This window comes from Ciconia boyciana, chromosome 5, assembly GCF_034638445.1.
Source record: "Ciconia boyciana chromosome 5, ASM3463844v1, whole genome shotgun sequence".
Taxonomy (NCBI): Eukaryota; Metazoa; Chordata; class Aves; order Ciconiiformes; family Ciconiidae; genus Ciconia; species Ciconia boyciana.
The window spans coordinates 11,606,144-11,621,405 of NC_132938.1; the positions used below are offsets into that span (position 1 = coordinate 11,606,144).

Sequence of the window (15,262 nt, forward strand, 5' to 3'; positions counted from 1 at the left end):
ATGGCTGTAATCTGCAGTTCAAGAAGATTCCTAATTAATATTAATTCCCACCCTGCGCACAGTGTGTTTTGGCAAGTAATTAGGTCTGAAGGGATGGCAAAACACACTGATCTTCAAATTTTGAACAATTTAATTACAGGCTTGTTTTCTGTGTGGAGCTGCATAAGCTATGAGTTTAGTAGAGAGCATTAGTGCGGTGCTGCTATTGAGGCTGTCTCTGAAGCGAACAGCAGAGAGTGCTCTGCAGGAGGGAGGGCAGGCTGCTCACGCCTTCTGCCCAAAACCATTTGATTTAAATGAAAGCCAAACTATCAGCTTATGTGAGTGACTGTTTACCTGGAGGCTGCTCTGTCAGACTGTGGAGTTTGCTGCAAATGCCTTCCTGAGAGAAGCTGACTAACAACCGAAAGCAGAAAGTAGCCGCTCAAAAGGAGAAATACTTTACATTTTAAATTAGTTCATCCACAAAGAAGCTGGCTTTGTCACAGATTTACAGAGCAATTTTGCATGACTCTGCACATGAGAAATTATCCTCTTTACTCTTTTAGAAATTCAGCCCTTTCTTAGCTATTTTTAAATTTATTTCTTAGTATATTTTACTCATTAAGCTAGATTGGCTAGTGCTGAGGCCACCTTTAAGGACAAGTTACTGTTCTAGATAAGGAGGGAACCTCACCTGTCCCAACCTGTCATTCACTAGATGTTTCTTTGATGCCAGGTAATGGGGCCTTCACTGGTAGGGGGAGCTCTGAACCCTTTACCCACCCTCTTAACACATCTTGCACAGGAATCCTGAAAATTAACATCAGTAAAATAGCGGTTATATGCCTCACTCCATTTTTCAGAGACAGAAGAGAATCCAGATTGTCTCTGCCCAAAGGTGTCAAAACAAAGTGCTCAAAGTATCAGAAGGAACAAGATTGCTAACTTGTCAATGACTCGATGGAGAATGATAATACAGGCAAACAGTTAAATGTGCAATGGTAAGCAACAAATGCTATATAAATGATTAAATTTGTTTTCACAGGTGCTTCAAAAAGGCCTTACTTGTAAACTCTTTACTTAAAACCTAACTGTAATTGTGGTGGATATGAGCCAAGATTTGCACCTGCTGTAATTGCTTAATATAAATAGCATGAACCAGAACATCTGACTGGGGTGCTCATGATTAAAGATCAAGAGAGAGGGACAAAAAAAAAAAACAAAAAAAAGAAAAGAAAAAAAATCTATGATGCATTGGCATTTCCTCACAGGATACTCCCTGCACTGTCAAGCATGCTTGCCTACTTTGCTGTGCAAAGTACTCACTTAAATAATTTAACTGTTGAAGAATAATTGATCTTGAATAGGTGCAATAAGAATGTGTATCTATCTGATCCACACTGACACTCTTGAGTCTTTACACTTGACCCTGGTACACTGCACCATCATTACTAATGGCTGTGTCTTCCCCTGAGAGCTCAGGAGTGCTCCTACAGGGAGGCCAGCTCTAGGAGGGCAATGTTAAGAGACAGATATGTCTCACACGTCCCTCTGCAATGGACACTAAAATGTGTTTGAACAGGAATGTGAATCTGTTTAAGAGGAAGAACAGTTGACAGATATTACAGGTATTTAGTCTGTCTATAATTACAGTGCATGTGCGTTGGTATTTAATGTTTATGCTGGTACACTATATTTAAGTAAACATTCACATTAAGTAGGGGCCTTTTCTGCACTGGGCTCTGAACTAGGCATTCATGACTCTTAAGGACTGATGTCAATTCAAGAGTTTGAGTTAAATTTTGATTCTGCATAGTATTAATAAAACTTCTTTGGTCTGAATTTTTTCTTTGTACGACCTATAGTTAATTTGTATGGCTCCTGTGTTTTCATTTTCAAGACTGAAAGATTGTTAGAGTTGGCTGAATCTTATACAGCTATGACAAGCAAATAGAATACAAATAAGGGAATGTTAAATATTGTGCTAAACCGGCTTCCATTTCCAATAGCTGCAGTAACTTCAATGATCAAGGACTGGTAACAGATACCATAGGTTTCTGATTGATTATGGTATTCCTACTGCTAATCAATCATTTCAATGACTTATACCTTTTTGATCTCCTGAACTTTCTGTGAACTTGCAATCAACATTTCCTTTGCATGACAGATAATAGCAGGCTATGGTACTTGCTGCTACTCCTGCTGTGCATCTTTTGTGAGTTAAACTATTCTTATTTGGAAAACTCTATGTTCACCACATTCAGTAGATAATTTGTTTCTAAAGGTACACTGCAATTTTTGTCATGTTTTACCTAATATTCTTGATGATTGCCATTAGCCTAGATACAAATGTAGAGTATAAACTACTGCACACTGCAGATGTTGAAAAAATGGCTAAGATCAGAAAAGCCACAGCAGATGAGTCCCTACTCCTCAGATGTTTTGTGAAGAGGGGATGAAAGTAGCGGTTTCACACACACACACACACCCCTTTCCTCTCTCCCTCCCTTGCTTCCTCTCTCCATCTCTTCCTTGCTTCATCTTTCTTACTGGCAAACATGAGTAAGAATGAGTTACATCAATTAAGAATTAATTTTATGACACCTTTTCTGCTTTGTAAGATGCTTCTAATGAGCCATTTTCACTTTAAAACTTTACTGACACTGAGTTATTTACTGATATTTACTGACTTGCCATTTCTAAATATAAGGCCCCATTTATCAAAACACAGAAGGACATGCATAATTTGAATTACATGCTTGAGTCCAAATCCTAAATAGTAAAATGTCAAATGCATCTCTTTGACCGGCAGGTGATTCTCCAGTGGATTTCATAAAATGTACCACGAGATACTGCTATAGCAGGGAGGTAATGCCTGCTAGAAGTCACTACTCCCAACTCACTCCCAATTTTGGGCTTCTTTCTGGACTATACAACTTGTAATACAGGCTGGAAATAGTCTCAAGTCATCAAAGTGAAATATTACAACACAGAGTATCAGAATTGGCAATAATTTAAGTGCATGTGTGAAAATGACTACCATCTAATATCAAGCTGGAACAAAGAAGTATGATAAGGAAAAGAGTAATATTCTTTACAGAGCATTTACTGGTCCTTACTAGCCAGGTCCAGCATAACATCAATGACGTGTTGACTTGACAGATACAGATACAGTGTATATACAGTCAAAGCTCACTTGACAATAGTGAAAAGGCTTCTTGACTGAATTGTCCTTTTTGGTGGAGGGATGCTAGACCCTCAAAATTAAATACATGAAGAAATGCTGGATCTCCTCTGATAGCATTACTAGAAATCAGGTAGCTCTCTTCTGTATATGATTAAATTCACAGACACTGGGGGCATATGAACATTAATTATACATAACCACCATGAAAATGAAAAAATATCAGAAAAATATTGCAAGAAAGATTAATAGCTCTAAAAGGAAGGATGAATACATAAGGAATGATTTTCAATTGTAACATTCAAATAAGATTTCAGATATGGCAGAAACTGTATTTGACATTATACAAAAAGAATGGGAAGCCATTTGTAAATTTTATATTAATACAGCAGAGATCATTCTTTATTAAAACTAGGAAAGAAGAGTGGATTAGCAATGCCACATGGGATGCTATTACAGAAAAAAGGCAGGATAAGTTAAATCTACTCAATACATTAAGGCCAGAAAAGTAAACAAAGAAAAAAGGAATATAGGGATAAAGATAAAGCAGTAAAAAGATCAGCCAAAAAAGGATAAAAGAGGCTCTGTTGATAGACAGGCACTGAAAGCAGAAATGGCAGCACTGAGGAGAGACATGAGAACATTTTATCAAACTGTTTAAAGGCTTACTGGAGATATTAAACCACAACAAGGAAAGTGCAGTGAGGAGTAATGACTGGAAAAAATGAACCTCACCTTATTTTAGAGGAACAAAAGAACAGAAAGGCAGAACATCTCCCAAACACTGCAAGAAAAAAACACCTTATTTTGCTACTGAGAGATGGCAGAACTTGATGCCTGTCTTGAAGAAATTAAATCTTCATGAGCTTAAAGTATCCTCAGAAAGATGGAAAAATGCTAAATTAAAAAATAAAAGTCAAATCACTATAGCATAGATAGGAGGAAATGCAAAGGACAACATGATATTTGGACATGTCCCTAAGGTTTAAAGTGAAGCAGAAATAATACAGTCTGCTCTTGTTCCCATGGAAAGTCTTCAGTGCAGCAAACTTTGAAGTTGCCACTCACAGAAGCCACAGCAAACATGGCAACATTTCCTCTAATTGATCTTATGTACACAAGATCTTCCTCCTGCAAAGCATCATAGAACAACGTACAAGATGGTAGATGCCTCTTGTCCTGAACTGCATGGGGTTTGATTTAATAATGGATTGTCATGGCAAGTAGTTCCACCCTTTCAAATCCCTTGGATGGTGATTCAAAATATTAAGCAGAAGCATGCCATGAAGTAGATGATGCAGCTGGGAGGTGATGAACCTTGGTGACAAAGACTGCATCTTCTTCTCCTCCACCTTCACTAAAATCCATTGGAATGGATTCTGTTACTTGGTCATTACTGTGGAAATGGGTATTTCAATATAAATGAAGAGAGCAGAGATGTAAGGGCTTGTAGCCAAAATCTGTCTCCTAGCTAAATCAGTTGAAAATATGTTGTGAAAAAGGCTGTCTTACACTTACGCCAAAACAGGCCCTACAATTAATAAATTAGAGATAGGCAATGTCACAGATGATAAATTACCTACACAGAATTTTCTCTATTTAGAAGCTGAAGCTTTTACAAACTTGCATAACCTCATTCAAAATGCAAATAAATGCATGCTTGATATAAGTTCAGAACAATAAACTAAGTACTTCCCATACATATTACTGTACAGAAGTCTTGCATGATTAAAAGAACACAGAAATCAAGGGGAAGAGTGCTCAAATGCAGTGCAGAGTCCTAGAAAAATAATGCACTCATCCTGTGCAAATGGCACAGCTATCAGTACAGGTGTCTGTGAAGGCTATTTAAAGTACTGACTAAATAAATAAGAAATGAAGAAGCCTTAAAATGAGTACAGATAATGGAAACAGTACAAATGATAAAAAGGAAGGGAGGGGACATAGATCTATTTTTCATGACTCTCCAGTAATAGGGAGAATCAAACAAATACTTTTGCAGTAGCCCCAGGTTTGGTTCCAAAGGACTCAATCAATGGCACTCTACAACACAGTTATGGTTGACGTGATCCTGTTACAAAAGTGAAAAAGACTTACAGAAACGAGCCAGACAGGATATGGCTGACTAACATTATTTGACTTCTGTTTTATGGTCTTACCAACAACGATGACACTTTAGTAAGAGCATGAAAAAGGGTTACAAATATAAGAGAGAAGAAAAATTGCATTAGGGAGCTGAACCAATAAATTTCTCCATTCAATTTTAGCTCAAGCATGATACTAACTTCAGCATGGCAATTAAGTTTTAGTTCCACATCAAGGAAAAAAATAGCAAATAAACTGATTTTGATTTGGTCTTGATCCCTTAATTGTCAATGAAATATTCTTTCAGGCAGAAGAATGAGTTTCAAACAGACTCATTTCAATCAAAATTTTCTCCTTCTCTGGACATTGTATTAAAAAAATAAAAACTGAAAAAGATGTTCAAGTCCAAATGTTGTTTTTAAAAACAAAAAAAGAAAAGTGGCTTCTGAAAACCATTTAGATTCCCATATTTCTGGAAATATTTCAAATATTCACAAATAAATAAAAAATCCTGTAGTATTATTTTCCCAAACATTCATTCCCATTTTATGGAAGGCTTTAAATAAGTCTTTAGGATTTAAAATGACCTTGTGATTAGTTTTTGGGGGGAACAGTTAACAAAGAAAGAACATAATTGGTCCAAATTATATTTTCAAACAAAAGGTCATCTCATGCCTAGGTTTACAAAAGAATTCAATTTTCATATGTCAGAGGAAAAATGAACAGATGCTGTCATGAGCATCACAATGGAAGCAGGTTGACACTTAGGTCTTTTGAAAATTTGCCTCCATTTGTGGATACTAAAAGTTCACCCTGACTTCTTTTAGGAATTTACAGGTTAATGTCCATTTAATGCTACAGAATTTCACAATCTTTCCCTTGATAACAATATTCACGTTTTGAAGGACTTGAACTCCCCTCCAAAGTAACTGTTGGTTTCCTTATATTTAGTTCCTTTCTTTCAAAATCCAGCATGGGCTATTTATCCTTCACCGCTTATCCCATTTTGCTATCCCATGGTTTGTACTGCAGCTTATCTCTTTAACTACTTACAGAGATTTCAACTAACCTGTTCTATTTGATCATGGCATCCTGAGCAGACTTATAACGCAAATCGTGTCTCGGGAAGTATATAGATGTACAGAATGTTTTGTCAGCAAACAGTTTCTTGTATGGTTGGTAAGACTGCATAATTTTGCCTATTGATATAAAGCTTAGTTTGAGAGATTAGAGAGCACTTCCAGATGTTTAGTAAATCAGGCTGTCCTATAAACCTTTTTGTTTATCTAAGACATATTTTCAAAGTCACAAGGGGGAAGTAAGGAACCCAGTTCCCACTGAAAAACAAATATCACCCACTTTATTAAGAAAGCTGACGTATTTCCTCTATAAATGATAACGTTCTTCTGGGGAGGGAGGGATTATTTTAAAAAAAGTGCACTGAAGAGCATTCAATAGCATGGTTACAAGCATGATGACTTAAACATATAAAATATAAAGAGGCAGGTTTGTAGGAGGAGGTAGTATTTTCCACTAACTCATCTGATACGTTTGGGAGGAAAAAACAGACAAGCTTTCAGGCACACAAGTTTTTCTTCAGATCTTGAACAGAAGAGGCAAAACATGTTTGGAAGCACAAACCAGCTAGAACACTTTTTTTCTCCTAAATCTATGTGTGTGCAAGCACAGTATGCACTTGTGACAGCACTATTCAAAGCAAATGTTCTTATACAACCTAACAGAAGCCTAAAGGTTTGGGTGTCAGCAGGAATCTTTCCACCAACTTCAGTGGCTAGCTGATGTCACCTTTGGTAATTGTCCCCGAGTTTGGACTTGAGTTCTTGAGGCCACCACTGGCCAGTTTCCCAGTGCCAGCTTTTGGATTTCCCAAGACTTAAACCCAGGTGCAGGTGGTGGGTCTCTTTGGCCAATACAGCCTTCTGGTAGCCCAAACTGAACTAAAGGTCTGTCCAACTTGAGAATCCAAATAAAAACCAACAAGAATTAGAGACAACAAGCAATAAGAAATAGTTCTGCTCCTGCAGGACCTTCTCAGCCTGCTGTGATGGGAGGTTTGTAGTGGGATGCTGGATGAGGGAACCAAAGCAGCAGTGACAGTGCACAGCAGATGGATGGGTATAGCACAATATCTACTGGATTACTTCAGGAAGACTGGGCTTGGATCAGTTTAAGCCAGGTCCAGTTTATTGCCTAGAAGAGCCTCATCCACCCTCTAAACGCCCCCCCCTTTTTTTTTTTTTTCATGAGAGCCTGTTAATGCCTACCAACCATGAGCTCAAATGAAGGCCAATGGTTAGGAGCTGATAACTATTGGGAAGCCAGTTTTGAGAGTGAACGTAACATAAATGCAGGCTTTTGGAAGGAAAAAAAGCAGCAAGGTGCCTACCTATCTTGCCAAGTTTCTATAAACCTTAACCTTTGTGTTTTATACCAAACCAATGATTTCCAAAAGCACAACTACATTTGATTTATCCGCTGGCGTTCACCCTGCTCCTACCTTTGTCTCTCAGTAGAACAAGCAGATTTTCATGAGGGTAGATTTCTTGTATCTATGCCCATGCTTCATTCACCTCTATACACATGAGCTGGGGTGACATACTGCTATTTAGGCAAACTGGATCTCAGTTACATACATGAAAACCCAAACGTTACTTCCCTGGCTTCAGTGGAGTTATACACTGAATTGTTTCAGCATCACAGTACAACTTTTGTGCTTTCTTTAGCACTACACAACATGGATATTTTGCTCCCAATTTATTTTTAATTTTTTCCATATCCTAGTTGGCATCTCCTCATTAGAAATGCCAAATAATTGCTCAGACATATGCTTGTCTCATTCTTTTTGTTACAAAACTTCTGCATTGACTTATTTTGAGCAAAGATAAGTCTTGAAAGGCTTCAACTCTTTTAATCTGAAGCGTCAAATCATTAGCTGAAAGTTTATTTCAAGTTCCAGTTCATACAACTTCAAGACATACTTAGTCAGTCTGACTTCTTAATTACCCTAGTAAGAGAACTGAATATCATGGGGTGTATATATCCCTTTTTTGACAGTTAGTTCTTGAATCCCAAGTGTTCATGTGGTTTTGCAGTTTGTACTTACTATATTTTAAACCCAGATGGAACCAGTCAGATCATGCATTCTAGCTTTCTGCCTAATAACAGTCACACCAAAGGTTAGACTTTAAATTCCTGCGCCTCATCCTCTCAGTTCATAGATACCATTACGAAACTTTCAAATATGAAGAACTGACCACAAATATTAGGAAGCTGCTTCAGTGGTTATTCAGGTTTCAGGTAAACAATGTGCCATTTACTTCCTGTTTGAACTTTCCTAACCTCAACCTCCATTCATTTAACCTTTCTGTGGCTTTGTAAGCTTTTTTAAAGAGCCCTCCTAATTAGATTGCTTGTCTATTTAGGAGGACTTGAGGGGGCATCAGATTTCTATTTAATTTTGTTCTATATGTTACGCTTTGGTTATTTAGGTAATTACTGCTTCTGCATTTCAGTCTTATAAGAGTTTGTTACCTGACAAAGTTTAGTTTCAACATTACGTCCTTTCTCTTTTAGATGCAGTCACAACACGTTTGTTAATTAGTTTTCAAATGAAAAAAAACTTCAGACCAAATTGCTTACAAAATAGATTAATTAGATCATAATCTCCAGAGGAATTTTCCTTCCTATCAGAGCCAAGCACATTCACCTCCAACCCTTCATAATCCACTCCATGTACCTATGCAAATGGACAGAGAACAGCGGAGCCAGCACTGGTTGCACCAAAAAGGTAACTGGAATCAAAGTATCCCTTATCACTCCCCAAAGCCCCAGGCTGTTCTATTTCAACTTGTGGACCATTACAATATCAAGTATTTTATTATTTTAAATGTTATACAGTGAAAGAGAAGTTCTCTTGGGTATATGTGCCTTCAATACTCACAGTTTTGTGTTACAGAGAATATGACCCTGGCAGTAGTAAGCAGAACGTGTATACTAGACTGCAACCCTCCCAAGACCTAGGGACGCTGCATTTCTGGGTCCAGATGGGGCACAGGAGGGAGGCATAAACCAGCTGCTCAGACTGGGAATGCTGGTAAGCAAAACATCAGGTTCCTCTCTTTAGAAGTCAGCAGGATGATGCTGAAGGAGTTTAGGCAGCTCCAAAACTAGGTACTAGCCATGGAATCCAGTCAGGCTGTGGTTTTCAGCACCATGGTGTCCTGTGAGTCCTGCCGTAGATATCTACCTCTTTTACTGGATCTTTTACAGTGTCACAATGGGAAAAAGCACCCATCCCACGCAAGCCGGTTACCGTTGCCACACGGCATAAAAGGAATACATTATTCTGGATTAAAAGCAAATTAACTGGCTGTGGATGAATTCATATTCTGGCTCACCTGAAATGCACACAGCTAATCCTGTGGTTCGGGTTACTACTGTTATCAGAATTTTATAAGCATAGGCTCTTTGCAGCGTGGCACAAGAAAAGCAAGTGCAGCAGCAAAGAGAGCAGTGGGACAGTCCCTGCTTTGAAGAACTTACGATCCAAAATCCAGGTACCAGGACAGGGTCCCAGGAGCAGGCGTGTTGCATGTATGGCTGTTCTCTTTACCTTACTGTTACCCTGATCTCCCAGTGTCCCACAGGCAATCGCTGGAGGAGGACCTGGGGGCTGAGGGATGTAGGGAGAGTGGGTGGAGGAAGGGGACTGGGAAGAGAGAACATGTTCTCCAGCACAGGGCAGTGGCTTTTCTCAGGACCACATACCACCACAGACCAGGGCTACACTGAACTACCTTCTCCTACCCTCCGTTGGGCAGGTTCAGCTAAAGAAAGAGGCGTTAAAATGGCCCTGACTTCATTTTTATTGTCAATTCTCAAATTTTCTTTCCAAAGGAAGGTAATGTAACTCACAGGGCTGTCAGCAAAGGAGGTCTGAAGATGTGTCCCTCGGACCCCTCACAGCAGGCATGTGAGACAGGTGGGGACGAGGCAAGCCCACGGCTCCCCTCCCGGCCTGCCTGCCTCTGCTGGGAAGGAGCGGAGTGAGCCAGCCGTCCTCCTTCTGCACCCTACCTCTGGCTACCGACAGAATCAACCTCTCATACACCTTCCAGAGAAAGTCCGAAAGTCCAGACAGTGGAAATACTACTCTAAGTTTCCTCAGTGCTTTCCTTCCCGTATTAGCGAGGTTTCTCTACTTCCACGACTAAAGCCAAGCACCCCGAGGAGTTTTCCTCCTGCTTCCCTCCCAGGCCAGCACTCGCCCGGTGCGGGCTCGCATCAGTTTCCAGCGGAGAAGCGTGTGCCGGAGAAGCAGGCTGTATCCGGGGGGGCACTCACACTAAATCTGTGCTTAAACACCGCCAAACATCCCCAAAACAACCCGAGGAGCCCCCGCTCTCCGCGGTCCCCTCAGGGCGGCGCGGCGCCGCCGGCCGGTAACGGCCGCCCCCTAGCGCGCGAGGCCGGCGCCGCAGGCGGCGACCACCCCGCCGCCGCACTGCCGGGAGGTGAACTCGGCGCCGCTTCTCATGGCACCGGCAACTTCTGCCCCCGGGGCGGCCTCCGCCAGGGTCGTTTCCCCTCAGAGCCGCGCCGCGCCGAGGAGAAACAGCTGCCCGGCCGCCGAGCGGGGCCGGAGGCTGCGCTGGGCGGCGGGGAGCGCCGCGGCTCTGCGCCGCCGCCGCCTCCCCCGGAGGCCGCCGCCGCGGGGAGAGAGGGCAGCCCGGCCGCGCGGCTCCCGGCGCCGCAGAACCGGCGGCAGCGGCGGCACTCGGGGCGTTTTTCCGCCCGCCGGGGTGTTCCGCCGAGGCGGGCGCGGCGGCTTCACCTGGCGGGACTGAGCATGCGCGCGGCGGCGGGGCACGCCGCCGATTGGGAGCGCGATGCAAGACTAGGACGGAGCCGCCGGGCAGCCGCGACTTCGCCGAGAGCGCGCTGCCGCGCCGCCGGAGCGGGGGCGCCGGGAGCCGCTCTCCATGGGATTTGATGCTGCCGCCGCCGCTGCCTCGGACCCTGCTCCCTGCGAGGATCCAGCTCTCGCCGGGGACTGCCGTTGGCCGGGCGGTGTCTTCTCTGGAGTCGCGGGCTGCCTTGAGCCGGGCATGACCGGGCGGGCGACGGGGGCCAGCCGTGCCCCGCTGCCCCCTCGCCGGGGGCCGGGCGGAAGCAGCGCTGCCGCGCTCCCTGCCGCGCCGGGTCGGCGCTGCCCGGCGCTGCCCTGAGGGGCCGGCGGGGAGAGGCGGGGCGGCTCAGCCGTTGGGAGCCGCGCGGCGGGGCGGCCGTTGGACCGTTGGCGGGGGGCGATGAGGGCGGCGGGGCGGCGGCGGCGGGGCGGCGGGGCGGGGCGGGGGCTCCGCGGGGCTCTCTAGGACGCCGGCGCCCCGCACACCCACCATGGATCTGCTGCTGGTGGTGAACACGAGCCTGGGCTCCCCCAACGAGTCCCTGACGCTGCCCCCCTCCTCGCCGTCCTCCGCGGCCCTCCTTCAGCCGCCCTCCCCCTACTCGCCGGCGGCCGTGGCCAGCCTGGCGGCGGTGGTGGGCTTCCTCATCGTCTTCACCATCGTGGGCAACGTGCTGGTGGTGATAGCTGTGCTCACCAGCCGGGCGCTGAGAGCCCCCCAGAACCTCTTCCTGGTGTCCCTGGCCAGCGCGGACATCCTGGTGGCTACCCTGGTCATGCCTTTCTCCTTAGCCAACGAGCTTATGAATTACTGGTACTTCGGCAAGGCTTGGTGTAACATTTACCTGGCGCTGGACGTGCTCTTCTGCACCTCCTCCATCGTCCACCTGTGCGCCATCAGCCTCGACAGGTATTGGTCAGTCACACAAGCGGTGGAGTACAACCTCAAACGGACCCCCCGGCGGATCAAGGCCATCATCCTCACTGTCTGGCTCATTTCAGCTGTCATCTCTTTCCCGCCATTGATCTCCATGTACCGGGACCCTGAAGGAGATGGCTTTCCCCAGTGCAAGCTCAATGACGAGACATGGTACATCCTTTCTTCTTGCATTGGCTCTTTCTTTGCCCCCTGCCTCATCATGGTGTTGGTCTATATCCGCATCTACCGCGTGGCCAAGCTAAGGACCAGGACCCTCTCTGAGAAGCGTACGATGCCAGAGGGGTCCTCCCAGACTGAGAATGGCTTGAGCCGTGCTGCTGGCGGCTGCACGTCCCTGAGGATGCAGCTGGGAGAGAATGGACATTATTCAGTGCACCACTGGCGCAAAGCCTCCGAGCTGGAGGACATTGAGCTGGAGGAGAGCAGCACCTCGGAGAGTAGACGGAGGCGGAGCCGGGAGGAGCATCCCCGCAAAAGCAGCAAGAGCCAGTCCTTCTCCTACTCATATTCTTCCAAGCACTCTAGTAGCCGTCTGTCCCGCTCTAGCAATCGCTCCATGCAGTTCTTCTCATATCGCCGTCGCCGGAAGCGTAGCAGCATCTGCCGTAAGAAAGTCACCCAGGCCCGGGAGAAACGCTTCACTTTTGTGCTGGCCGTGGTCATGGGGGTCTTTGTAGTTTGCTGGTTCCCTTTCTTCTTCAGCTACAGCCTCTATGGTATTTGCCGGGAGGCATGTGAGGTCCCTGAGACTCTCTTCAAGTTCTTCTTCTGGATTGGGTATTGCAATAGCTCCCTCAACCCAGTCATCTACACCATCTTCAACCAGGACTTCCGCAGGTCCTTTAAACACATTCTCTTTAAGAAGAAGAAGAAGAACTTCCGGCATTGAGCTGGAGGGATGGATTTGTCTTGAGCAGGAGTGGAGTTAAAAGAGAATGAGAAGGCTCTATGCTGGAAAAGAAGGGAGAGAAGAGAACATGGGGTTTGGGCTTAGAGAGAAGGAAGAGGGCTCGCCCCCTCGGTGGAGCAGAGTGATGCTGTGGGGTACGGGGATGGTGTCGGGGAGGCTGAGGGCATTCGCCGTGGTACAGAATGGCGACATGGTGCTGGAGGAGCGGTGCTGGAGGAGCGATGCTGGAGGAGCGGTGCTGGAGTGTGGATGGGTGAACGGGGAGGGGAGTGATCATCTTTGAACCCTGACGGAGGGCATGGGAAGTCCACAGAGGAAAATAAGCTAAGACACTGAGTCTGAGAGGTAGTGAGTTTTTATGGGCTCTGGAATTTTGTGGGAAAACAAGCAGAGACATCAAGAGGAAAGGACTAAGTGGCAGTGGTGGTGGAGATTTGAGTTTTTATAAATAGAGCAGCTGGGGCCCATGGTGGGCTCGTCCCAGTAAGAAATTGGCTTTTACTGCTTGTGTGAGGAAAGAAAGTGCAAAGTACCAGGCACTGACAGTCTTTTGAGTTACGAAAGGATTTAAATGTTTGCCAAAAAAAAACCTTAAAGAACAATCCAAACTCTTTTCTAAATAAACCTTTGTACTGTTAAAACCTTCTGAATGATGATTTTACACAGGGCTTAAGTCAAACAGAAAGCATGGGCTTTTTTTTTTGGAGGGGTCTTTGCATGTGGAGCTGGATGGGAAATGTTTTTCCTATCTTCCCATAATTTTTGATTTGTCAGTGGGACAAACCTGGGAGTCTTGCATGTTTTCATGAAATATGAAAAAGAGCACATGCACCCCATGACCTTATTTCCCCCAGTTGGATCGCCAGGCAGTAAATTCCTGCTCCATCCCTGTCAGATCAGTAGCTTAAGCACCTTGCTGTCTTGGAGCAGGTAGTGAAAAAAAATCTTTTTGGTGAACTCACCTAACATTTTCTGAGTTAAAAATCAAATTTCCAACCAGCTCAACTTGCATGTGCCCTGGGGAACTTTTTCCCCCCTCTTTTTAAGTCCCCTTCAAAAGGCTTATCTCAGGGGCTGGATGTGTGCTGCTCTCATTCTCAGACAGGCAGTTGGAGGCAGGCTGCTGTGCAGATTTTCAGAAGAGCAATCACCACACCACTAAGGTCTTTAAATCATTTGTCTTTACAGTCTTAGAGCAACTAAATCCTTTATATTTATTTTTTTAATGAGAAGCATACATTGCAGATTGTCAGTGGTGTATGTGAACAAATCTCAAAAGAAGGTGCAGCTGTTCCAAATCTTTAATATTAATGTTGCTTTCTTTCCCTTTTCCTGTTTGCATTTCTAGTTTATTATTTCAGAGGTTTCTGTTGGGGGGAGGGGAGGGAAGAGGGGAGAAGAGTTTGAATAGTTATTAAAGCAAACTGTATTTCCCATGGGTTTATAAATTGTCATAAACTGTAATGAAGAGAATGAGACAGGGACTGCTGTCTGTACATTCGCCACTGGATGCACACCAAGTGTAAGACCCAGCTGAGCATTTACATCCCTTCTCCAGCTGTGCTGCTGCAAGGTGTGTATTCTGTTTGTGGGGTAATACTGGTCCATTTTATGTGTATCACTCCTTCCATAGGCCACAGGATTTGGCACCTGCCTCAAATGAACCTTTCCATAGTGAACAGCTCTTTGAGAAAGAGAATGAAATCTGTTCTCATATGGCAGGCTTCTTGAAACAGCTAAATTGAATCTATACCTGAGAATCATTAGATATCCCCTTCTTTACTCCCTCTGTTCTGTCTGAAATGTGTCTGTAGCCTCTCTTCTCTTGAAATCTCTATGGCATAAGGAGAAAGGATAGAGCAGTCACTTTGTTTCATCAGTTTTTCATAATAAGCATTTGGTTCACTTAACCCCGGAAAAGGAGCTTGTCAGTGGCTAAGATTCTGGTTTTAATTCAGTAGACAATTGAACTTCAGAGCCAACTCAAGTGGGAGTTCTGCCGAAGTAAGGATTAGATGATTGCACCAAATGCATTAGAAGTTTGCTTGATTTCACTAAAGGAACAACTGAGACATTTCCAAAGTCTTAAGTCTGTAACTTATTTGGATCCCTTCTTGAAAAAAAGGCTTGGAGTTGTGAAAAGATTTGAGCTTTGTTTAAACATTTGCACTGAAGGAAAGGATGTTAAGACTTATTTTCAGGAGCATCCCTTTGTAAATAACAATGGTTTGG

At 44.2% G+C, this 15,262-nt stretch overlaps 1 protein-coding gene across 1 annotated transcript; it reads left to right on the plus strand.

Annotated features, from left to right (window-relative positions):
• Positions 1-11,637: 11,637 nt before the first annotated feature.
• ADRA2C (adrenoceptor alpha 2C) lies at positions 11,638-14,373 on the plus strand. The gene has a single exon (XM_072861764.1). The coding sequence runs from the start codon at positions 11,672-11,674 to the stop codon at positions 13,007-13,009; it is 1,338 nt and encodes a 445-aa protein (XP_072717865.1). The 5' UTR covers positions 11,638-11,671; the 3' UTR covers positions 13,010-14,373.
• The last annotated feature ends 889 nt before the right edge of the window (positions 14,374-15,262 follow it).